General features: G+C 35.6%; 1 protein-coding gene across 3 annotated transcripts in view; it reads right to left on the bottom strand.

The window, feature by feature from the left end:
• Window positions 1–12,105, bottom strand: part of MNAT1 (MNAT1 component of CDK activating kinase) — a 221,264-nt gene that overhangs the window by 70,259 nt on the left and 138,900 nt on the right. For 2 of the 3 annotated variants that reach the window (XM_047738909.1, XM_047738907.1), the window contains exon 7: window positions 5,390–5,511. The exons of the other annotated variant lie outside the window; for it this stretch is intronic. In XM_047738909.1, coding sequence (XP_047594865.1) covers window positions 5,390–5,511 — 122 coding nt within the window. The remainder of the gene's footprint in view (window positions 1–5,389; window positions 5,512–12,105) is intronic. 3 annotated transcript variants of the gene reach the window in all.

Genomic DNA, 12,105 nt, shown 5'->3' with positions numbered 1-12,105 from the left:
CGGAAAAAAATGTAGTTCTTTGGAGACACAATGCTACCCAAGACCTTAAATCACCTGCTCCCCAAAATATATAATTAAAATTATTCTGAAAGTGCTTGCACCCATACTTTTGCACTAGCTAAAGTGAAAGTGCAAATGTACCCTTCCTAACTTCACCAAGTCACACAGATTTCAAAGCAGATATAAGAAAATAGAAATAAGGGGCGCCTGGGTGGCTCAGTGGTTAAAGCCTCTGCCTTTGGCTCAGGTCATGATCTCAGGGTCCTGGGATCAAGTCCCGCATCGGGCTCTCTGCTCAGCGGGGAGCCTGCCTCCTCCTCCTGTCTCTCTCTGCCTGCCTCTCTGCCTACTTGTGATCTGTCCAAAAAAAAAAAAAAAAAAAAAAAAAAATTAAAAAAAAAAAAAAAGAAAATAGAAATAAGTAATTTATTCTGTTTGCCTCTATTGAAAAATTGATCTTGTTCCCTCTGTAGGATAACATAATATAAAATGGAAATTTTGTTGTAATAGGAAAAGAGAGAGGAAGAGAAACTAGAGGACTGGGGGAAGTGGGAGATCTCGCCATAAAGGGATAAATGGGGCATATTTAAATGCAAGACATGAACAACTTTTAGGACAGATGTGTAATTATTATTACTTTAGTCAATTTAAATTTATATTCCTTCTACCCTAAAAGCAACACCTTTGAGGATATAAATCATTCTTTAAGAAGTCACTTCACAGAACAAATTCTTCAGTTTCTCTCTAAATGTTTCTGAAAGTTGTATTAGGTAAAGATATATCCTTAGATTTATAAAGTTTAATAAGAAAAAATAAGATAGCATATAGCTTCAAATAATAATTCCAGAAGAGAACATGAACTAATAGTATAAGAAATCAATTTAGAATTTATTTTAGCAGGTGTTTCAGTATGAGGTCAGAACATCACCAAAAAGACTGCTTGAGCTGATCCAAGCTCCAAACACTAAAGCTGTCTGTATCGAATACAATTCCTTTCTCAAGGTAGAAGGCTAAAGAGATGTGGGATGAATTCTATCTCGGTAGATAAATAGTTCTAAATCAGGAAAAAGTTTCTTTAGCAATTCTAATATCAATGTTGATGATCTAGAAATTCCTGCACTGCTTAGCCACGAATGGCTAAAAGAAACGATTACCATCAAGGTTTATTAACTTAAACATACATGTTTATTTGAAATCAGAACAATTTGCCCTTGTAACTATTGTGGGTACAGAATATACGTATAGTTTCTGCTGAGAAAAGCAAAAGTCTACTTCGAGAAATTCTGGGGGCACCTACATGGCTCAGTCAGTTAAGTGTGTCTTTGGCTCAGGTCCTGATCTCCACGTCCTGGGATGGAGTCCTGCCACTTGGTGGGGAGTCTGCCTCTCCTTCTCCCTCTGCCAGGGAGCCCCCTACCAACCCCAGTGCATATGCACATGTGTTCTCTCTCTCAAATAAATAAATAAAATCTTAAAAAAAAAAAAATTCTGGAACTAACTGTATTCTAAATACTCAATGGTTAATGAAAGTCCCCCACCCACCAACACACACACACACACACACACACACACACACACACACACACAATCCAGCCTCCTTTATTTAGGTTCAAATAAGATTTCATGCATAAAAACCTTGGGAAAAGTACAAATGCTATGGTTATATCTTATCTAAAGGACACTTACCCTACATTTTAAAATCTAAATCATAATGGTAAAGGCAAAAGGAAACCAAAAAGGGGTCCAAACAATCAGAAGAGTTGCCAACGTTTATTAAATTTAACAATTTCCTCAAAATTGTTGGGAAAAAAGCAATCAAGCTACATCTATTTCATACAAATTTCTAAGAGTTAGTTAAATACACACACATATATTATAGCAACAGCACCACCGTAGCAGATTAAAAGAGGAAGATAAGGGGGATATACCACTGAAAAGACCCAATAAAATTTGGCAATAACAGAACACTAAATACAAGAGGAAATGAACTTAAGAACAAACAAACAGCCAGGACTCAACTGCTGGGAAAGGCAAAGGTTGGCAGCCACTGGGGGAAAAGTAGAAAACCTTCTGTCACCCTCCTCAACTCTATACTGACACAGACAAAAGCCTTACAGCTACTGAGGAAAGGGAAGAAACCAATTCTTACCTATGCTAACACAATGATGCAAAGTGGGCGGGGCGGGAGGGGTACAGAAAACTGTCTTACAGCCAACACCTCCCATGCCTACCAACATAAGAGAGTTCAGTTGTGGGGCTGGGAGAGGAAAAGCAAACCTGCCTGCTCTCCAAAATAAGAAACAAAAGTTGTTCGCCTCTAGGAAAGAGACAGATACACCAAGAAAGCACTACCCTGAGGTTCTAGCATGCAAGACCTCCTAAGGCTAAAAGCTGGAACGGGAGAACCAAGAAATCCCCTTGTTCCCATCACAAAACTAACTCCAAAAGGAAAAAGCAGTCTGTTGCTGGGGAGGAGCACCAAGAGAGAACGCTTATGTGGCTCAGGTGGCCAGAGCCTATTGCTGAAAACTGAGACTGGAGCAAGACTGAAAAGATCCCTCCAGCACTCCAAGCCTCATACTAGGTACAAAGTGGCAAGAGACTATCTGGAAGAGGTTGAAGCCTATGAGCAACAACTGGAACAACAACAAAACCCAAACTAAAATCAAACTATCTACTTAATACTCAATTCCCTATCCTAATGCCCTGACAGAAAAAAAGGACATAAATATTTCAGGGTATAAATCTCAGTTTCTGCTGTTCTGTCACACAGAATATCCAATACTCAAACAATAATTATAATAAATACAAGAAATCAGGAAAAATAAATCTATCATCATGACATAAACTAATCAACAGAACCAGACCAAGAGATGTTGGATATCAAAGAAGCACTTTAAAGTTAAAAAACCTAGGGAGGAAAAGATAGAGAACATGTATAAACAGGGAATTTCAGAAACGAGATGAAAATTATAAAAAGGAATGATATGGAAATGCTAGATATAAAAATAGCAAGATCAAAAAGAATTCCTTTGATGAAAAAAAAATCTGTGAAGAAATAATGGTTGAGATATTTACAAAATAAAAACAACAAATTACAGATCCAAGTACAGAGAAACTTGGAAAGTTCAGAGAAACTCTATTTTTAAATATAATGCCAGTTCCTTATAGAAAACATATAATAAATCTTATTTTTGGTATAATCTGGCAATCTCTGCTTATTATTTAGAATATTCAGATCTGTACTTTCCAATATAGGAGCCACTCATCATACATGGTTATTTAAACTAAACTGAATAAAATATAAAATTCAGTTCTTCAACTGCACTAGACATATTCAAGTGCTCAGCAGAAACATGAAAGTGAGGGCTACTATACATGACAGCATAAACCTAAACTATTTCTATCATTTCAGAAAGTTGTATTGGATAGTGCTGTTTAGAACATTTCTATGCAATGTAATTACAGAGTTAAGACTAAATCTACTACCATGTTATTTCTTAATTGCTTCATTTCTTTATTTTTGTCACCCTCTCTTCCTGTTCTCCTTTTCATTAATATTTTTTATAATTTCATAATTTTTCTCTGCTACAGACTAATTGACCGTCCCTCTTTTTTTTTTTTTTTCACATTTTTTGTAGTTGCTAGAGGGTTAACATTAAACATCTTTAACTTATTACAATCTATTTCCAGATACAACTATGCCACTTCATGTACACTGTAAGAACATTACAACAAGTTATTTCCTCTTCTATCCTTGGCACTAACTGTTGTCACACATTTTACTTGTGCACTGTTATTACGCATGCCCATTTCCATAATCTTTCAAATGTAATTTTGATGACAAAACTATTAGAAAATGAAAAACCCTGTAACAAAGGAATACTATTTTAAATACTTTGTCTTCACTAAAATAAAAGTAAAGATTTTAAGAAAACTTATTTTAAAGATCTAGAATTCTGGCTCTTGTTAACCCAATAAGAGATAAGAAACCAACGTCTTTAACACTAATAACTTTTTACATCATGAAACCCTATATTGTCTATCTCGAGTTTCAATTTTAGCACTTAACACAAATTATTTAGTAAATCTGTTATTTCAGACTTAAACGGGTTTTTAGGTTTTGTTTCACATCTCCTTAGCTTCATGTTTGGAAGATGCAGGACCTTAAGAGAATATAGAACTAAAGAAAATAAGATCTACTAAATACAGATTAGTAAATTATCTATCATTTTAATAGTCATGAACTTGGAGGCTCCAGTTGCATATGTATAATACTGAGAGTCATGTTCAAGATTTTGGTACTGAAGATGCATACAGTTTTTTTGTTGTTGTTTTGGTTTTGGGGGGCTTTTTGGTATATAGGTTTTATTATTTATCTATCTTGTTTTTGCTGCTAGGGTGCTTTTTAAATTACTTTTTAATGACTTGTTTCACTGTACCCATTATTTCTTTTTCACATTATATTCTTTACACTATTTTACTTTGTTAAGAAGCAATGGTTTCTAGATCATCTTTTCATTCAAAACTTTAACTTGAGATACCAGACTAAGACATGAATTGTTCCCCAATGAAGTCTGGCCTACACTTTTTAAGTACACTATAGACACCCACCTGCTTCCCTGAGACAGACTGTGATCTTCTCCATCGCTCAAAAGAGTCACCATCCCAGGTTCATTTCCAAAACAGATGCATATAATATGGCTTTTGAGCCACTGGGCCAGCCATACATTATGCCTTTGACTAAAAAATTTTGTAGCTCATTTCTCATAAATATAGTTATACTGTAAATAACAGACAATGAATAAATCTACTCTTTTTCATGGCAAAGTCAACTCTCATATTTTTACAGGCTTACTAATGACTAAATTAAGCTCCTATTTTTAAAAAATTACAGAGTAAGCTGAAAATGAACAGTTACTTCAATATGGCTGCCAACTGGGGCGCCTGGGTGGCTCAGTGGGTTAAGCCACTGCCTTCGGCTCAGCTCATGGTCTCGGGGTCCTGGGATCGAGTCCCACATCGGGCTCTCTGCTCAGCGGGGAGCCTGCTTCCCTCTCTCTCTCTGCCTGCCTCTCTGCCTACTTGTGATCTCTGTCTGTCAAATAAATAAATAAAATCTTCAAATTTAAAAAAAAAAAATATGGCTGCCAACAACATTATTAAAAAGAACTAATATAAACCAATCTTAATCTTAAAAGACCTAACAAAACATACAAAAAATGTGTACACTTACTATTAGGCATTCATTTTTCACAAAAGATTAAAGTTCTAAACTTCAAAAATCTAAGAATTTTTTTTAAAGTATAACTTAAACTTAAATAAACTTAAATACTAACAGATAAGCCTTAAACATTAGTCCCTCAAAGAGAAGTTCCTAGACACTTACCCAAGTCTTCCTAACATCTCAAGCTCAGGAACTTGTGGTCCACATGTCTCTATCTGCAGTGGTTGGTATTCATATAGAGCTTCTTCAAGCTTTTGAATAGGTGCTAATGAAATATGCTGACCCTGTTAGAAAAATGAAGGAAAGCAATACCTTTTAATAATACTTCCATATTACTACATCTTTGCAGACAAAACTCCTTCCTCACTTTAAAAATATTATCCTGGGACACCTAGGTGGCACAGTCAGTTAAGCATTGGACTCTTGGTTTCCACTCACATTGTGATCTCAGGATCCTGGAACTGAGCCCTGAGTCGGCTCCCTGCTCAGCGTGGAATCTGCTTAGAACTCTCTCCCTCTCCCTCTGACCTTCCCCTACTCTAAAATAAATAAATATATTTTTTTAAAAATTTAAAATAAAAAATAAAAATATCCATGGGGAGGTCTTGCAGGCTCAGCCAGTGGAGCACACAAGTGTTGATCTCAGGGTCCTGAGGTTGAGCCCCATACTAGGTGTAGAGTAATTTTAAAAAGAAATAAAATTTAAAAATATTATCCATGAAGTCTGCCAATTCATGGGTACAATTCATTATATTACTGAAATCCACATTTTATAGTTTATAGTAATTTACATATAATTTGAAAGAAAACTGGGGGGCTTGGGTGGCTCAGTTGGTTAAGCAGCTGCCTTCAGCTCAGGTCATGATCTCAGGGATGGAGCCCCACATCGGGCTCCCTGCTCAGTGGGGAGTCTGCTTCTCCCTCTCCTACTGCCTCTCCCCAGGCTTGTGTGTTCTCTCTCTCTCTCTCACGCACTCTCTCAAATAAGAAAATAAATCTTAAAAATAAATAAATAAGAATAAAAGAAGAAAACCAAATCCATCATTAAATTCAAATTTAGCCTTAAAGAATATAGCTATTCAACATCAATGGTAGAATTCAGCAAATAGAAAAGCTCAGTCCATCCTCACATTTTCCTACTTAATTACACAGCTCTGAGAGTTTTGGTAAAATCAGTGTTTTCTTGAAAGCCCTAATTAGGGAAAAACACTAATGAAATTCTCCTCCACAAAATTTTGCCACATAAACATCCACTCTCTTAAGTCTTTACAATGAAATCAAGGTTACTTACCAAAAATGTGTATATGATAGCTACTTACATACACACACTGGGGATTTTGTGCTATAAACTAAATTGAATGAAACATCTAGGATTTTTCTGAAAACAAATAATTACTGAATAACCAAAAGAAAAGCACTGTATTTGATTACACACATACAAAATAAAATGCCATTCAGCCATATAACATCATTAAACTGAGGTTTATCATACATGTGAGCATAGATTCTTTTTTTTTTCTGAGCATGGATTCCAGTTTTCAAAAATCCCTATTTTTTATATTGTCCATGTTTTCAGATTCTATGTCTAGTTCTGTTCTTTATCTTTGTATAGTGTTCAAGTTCTTGATTTCCTAACTTTTTAATAAAAACTAGCTCCTCTAGTTATTTATTCCACCATTTTCTAGTTTATTTCTGTTGTTACCTCCCTTAGTTTCCTTTTCCCCTAAATTACTAATACAGTACATTTTTCTCTTTTATTTACAAAAATTAACAAATAAAAACCATGACTTAAAAGTGATAAAGTGCAACTGAGGCAGTGAGGAACATGACAATGTTTGCATCTGACTTGCGGTTTTTCTCTTCAACAAGTTTTAATCCCATTTAGCATCACCCTAGCTAGTTCATTGTCATGTATTAATAACTTCCCTGACAAGGTGACTTCAAAAGTCCTTCATCAAACATTGACAAAGGACTTGAATAGACATTCCCCCCAAAGATATACAAACTGCCATTAAGCACATGAAAAGATGCTTAACAACACTGGTCATTAAGAAAATGCAAATCAAAACCACAATGATATGCCACTTAACACCCATGACTATTTAGGATGGCTATTATCCAAAACAAACAAACAAATAAAACCACAGAAAATAACAAGTTTTGGCAAGGGTGTACAGAAATTGGAACGAATGTGCATTGCTGATGGGAATGTAAAATGGCACAGCCACTATAGAAAACAGGATCATGATTCCTCAAAATATTAACTATAGAATTACCATTCGAGCCAAAAATTCCATTCTTGGGTACATACACAAAAGTAGTAAAAGCAAGAATAGAACAAATATTTGTACACCCATGTTCATAGCATCATAATTCACAGTAGCCACAGGAGCAACCCATGTGTCCATGGATGGATGAATGAATAGACCAAATGTGACATATACACACAATGGAATATTATTTAGCCTTAAAAAGGAAGAAATTTTGACACATGTTAAAACATAGGTGAATCTTAAAAATATGCTAAGTGAAAAAAGCCACTTACAAAAAGACAAACATTATATGATTCCAATTACCTGAGGTTGCTAGCGTAGTCAAACTCATAGAAACAGAAAGTAGAATGGTGGTTGCCAGAAGCTAGGGTGAGGCAAGAAGGGGATGGGGTGTTAGTATTTAATAGGTATAGAGTTGTAGTTGGAAAAGACTGAAAAGGTCTGGAGATGAATATGCTACAATATGAATGTATTTGATATCAAGAACCATATACTTGGGGGCCCTAGATGGTGGAGTCAGTCAATCATTTGACTCTTGGTTTCAGCTCAGGTCATGATCTCATGGTCCTGAGATAGAGCCCCATGTTGGGCTCCAGCTAAGCATGGAGTCTGCTTGAGATTGTCACTCACTCTTCCCTTCTTGCTCATTCTCTCTCAAATAAATAAATCTTTAAAAAAAAAAAAAAGAACCATATCCTTAAAAAGAGTTAAAATGGTAAAATTTATTTCATACATATTTTATCACAATTTTTTTAAAATGGGTTTTAGATATTCTATTTACTCATTTACCTGGCTAGAGTAATACACAGGAAAAAAAGAAGTGAAATACCTAGAAAACTCTGTTAACATTATGTTAACCCTTAACCTCCATATGTTTCACAGCTTTTCTAAATAAACATCAGACTGTCAAGCTAAATCTTATACTATCTCACAGAAATCCAGTCTGTGAACAATGAAACTGAGCACAGGGGGTTATATAGGTTAAGAAAAGGACTGCCTAAGCCGGTTATTTTGAGTGACATTTTGACATTCCTGTTTCAAAGTGTCTTCTTCATAAGCTGCCAAGTACTAAATTCTCCTGCCATTATGATATAAAAATTCCAGAATATTATGATATAAAAATTCACATTGTTAGGTTGGGGGGGGGATGAAAAAGAAAAATTACAAGAATTAAAGGAGGAAAATTTAGAGTCCTACTAAATTACTTCATTTGCATTTTATAAATCATGCAAGGCCTAGAAAAGATGATACACAATGGGTATTTTCAAGAACTAGAATACTTTCCAGAGAAAATAATATTCAAAAAGATAGACTCTCTTAAGCCATTATAGTGGAAACATACTAAAGTGATCGTTCACTAAATACCAACAATAAAACCCAAGTTACTAAAGTTAAGAAATCATATAATGCAAAATCTTTTTGCAAGTTTGTGGGCACATAAAAGATCACCTGATATAATAACAGTTAACATTATTTACTCAGTGCCCAGCACTGGTCTAAGGACTTTTTATGCATTATTTCATTAGTATTCATAACAGTTTTATGAGATAAATACTATTACTCCTACCTTACAGATAAGGAACAGGAGTTTATATATGTGACTTGGCAAGGTCACTCTGTATTAATGGCAGGTTGAGAATTAGAAGCCATTTCTGTTAGATTCTAAAGCCTGTGTTCTTTTCCCCTAACTTCCTTATTTTATGAAAAAAGAACCATTTAAAATATAAATTTTCCAAAAGTCATGTAGTAAGAGTCAAATCTCCTAATTCCTGTCCAGTATGGGTTCTACCATATAATTTTTAATATCTTATTTTTAGATAATATAGTGATGGTTGCTCAATTTAAAAGTTTGATCTTAATAAGTAAACCCTAGATCAAGATAAATTTTTATACAAATTCTAATAACTTAGATTTGGTCAAAAGAACACAGGCTCAAAAGGATTTTTTTTAAATTATGGCACTTAGAGGGCGCCTGGGTGGCTCAGTTGGTTGAGCGACTGCCTTCAGCTCAGGTCATGATCCCGGACTTCCGGGATCAAGTCCCGCATCGTGCTCCCAGCTCCTTGGGGAGTCTGCTTCTCCCTCTGACCTTCTCCTCTCTCATGCTCTCTCTCACTCATTCTCTCTCAAATAAATAAATAAAATCTTTTAAAAAATATATGGCATTTAGAGAACATTAAACATCACTCAGTGGTAATTCTGTTTACCATGAGAATGATAAAAACAAAGTTCATAAATGATGCACAACTGAGCTTTGTAACGGTCAATCGATCTTTCCCAAAAAAAACTTGGTGTGAGAGAGATGTCAAATTTCTCAAATCTAAAGCTGGGAAAGAACTTACAGGGCAATCATTGACATAATTAAAATTAAAATTAAGTCAGCAACAGACAAAATGTCATGCAAGTACTATAAGGAAAGTGTTGGGGGTTTTTTTGTTTTTTAATAAGATTTGGGAAAGAGAGAGCGCGCGCACATATGCAGAGGGAGGAGCGAAGGAAAGGGAGAAGCAGACTCGCCACCGAGCAGGAAGCCCAACGTGGGGCTCAATCCCAGGACCCTGGGATCATGACCCGAGCTGAAGGCAGATGCCCAACCAACTGAGCCACCCAGGTGCCCCAGTATTGGCAGTTTTAAGTGACTGGAGGCAAAAGAGTATCTCAAATCTGGATGCAAATTAGTAACTGAATGTGATATTTCCACCAAGATAGTAAGTATTTTATTATCCAAATTATCAGATTAAGGAAATCAAACTACATGATGCACTAGTGATTTATCACAGCTGAATTAATGGACATTTCACCAAAGATGATACACAAATGGCAAATAAGTACATGAAAAGATGATCAACATCTGAGAAAAATGCAAATTACAACCACAACGAAATACTACTTCACCCACTAGATTGATTATAATCAAACAAACAATAAAAAGTTTTACTGAGGATGTGAAGAAACTAGAACCCTTATACATTCTAATGAGCATGTACAAGGGTGCCACCACTTTGGAAATCAGTTCAGCAGTTTTTCTTAAGTGTACAAATAATGTATTATGACTTAGTACTTCACAGGTGTCTAGCCAAGAGAAATGAAAACATACGACCACACAAAGACTTGTATGAGATATTCCTCGCAGCCTTATTCATAGTAGCCAAATAGTAGAAACAGTCTACATGTCCATCAACTGGTGAATGAGTTAGAAAATGAGGTATATTCAATAAAGTATGAATATTAACTCATAATCTAATATTAATAAAATATGCTCAATACCATTCAGCAACAAAAGGAATAAAAAATTTTTATGTGCAGTACCAAAGGCTAGGGACCTAATCAATACAGACATTGGTAATATGTCAGATATAGAGTTCAGAATGACGATTCTCAAGGTTCTAGCCGGGCTTGAAAAAGGCATGGAAGATATTAAAGCAACCCTCTCAGGAGATATAAAAGCCCTTTCTGGAGAAATAAAAGAACTAAAATCTAACCAAGTTGAAATCAAAAAAGCTATTAATGAGGTGCAATCAAAAATGGAGGCTCTCACTGCTAGGATAAATGAGGCAGAAGAAAGAATTAGCGATATAGAAGACCAAATGACAGAGAATAAAGAAGCTGAGCAAAAGAGGGACAAACAGCTACTGGACCACGAGGGGAGAATTCGAGAGATAAGTGACACCATAAGACGAAACAACATTAGAATAATTGGGATTCCAGAAGAAGAGGAAACAGAGAGGGGAGCAGAAGGTATATTGGAGAGAATTATTAGAGAGAATTTCCCCAATATGGCAAAGGGAACAAGCATCCAAATTCAGGAGGTTCAGAGAACCCCCCTCAAAATCAATACGAATAGGTCCACACCCCGTCACCTAATAGTAAAATTGACAAGTCTTAGTGACAAAGAAAAGATCCTGAAAGCAGCCCGGGAAAAGAAGTCTGTAACGTACAATGGTAAAAATATTAGATTGGCAGCAGACTTATCTACAGAGACCTGGCAGGCCAGAAAGAGCTGGCATGATATATTCAGAGTACTAAATGAGAAAAACATGCAGCCAAGAATACTATATCCAGCTAGGCTATCATTGAAAATAGACGGAGAGATTAAAAGCTTCCAGGACAAACAAAAACTGAAAGAATTTGCAAATACCAAACCAGCTCTACAGGAAATATTGAAAGGGGTCCTCTAAGCAAAGAGAGACCCTCAAAGTAGTAGATCAGAAAGAAACAGAGACAATATACAATAACAGTCACCTTACAGGCAATACAATGGCACTAAATTCATATCTCTCAATACTTACCCTGAATGTTAATGGGCTAAATGCCCCAATCAAAAGACACAGGGTATCAGAATGGATAAAAAAACAAAAACCATCTATATGTTGCCTACAAGAAACTCATCTTAAATCCGAAGACACCTCCAGGTTTAAAGTGAGGGGGTGGAAAAGAATTTACCATGCTAATGGACATCAGAAGAAAGCAGGAGTGGCAATCCTTATAGCAGATCAATTAGATTTTAAGCCAAAGACTATAATAAGAGATGAGGAAGGACACTATATCATACTCAAAGGAACTGTCCAACAAGAAGATCTAACAATTTTAAATATCTATGCCCCT

The sequence above is a fragment of the Lutra lutra genome, chromosome 7 (assembly GCF_902655055.1).
Source record: "Lutra lutra chromosome 7, mLutLut1.2, whole genome shotgun sequence".
Lineage (NCBI taxonomy): Eukaryota > Metazoa > Chordata > Mammalia > Carnivora > Mustelidae > Lutra > Lutra lutra.
Note: the sequence above shows the minus strand (reverse complement) of the source record. Positions and strands in the feature narration are given on the sequence as shown.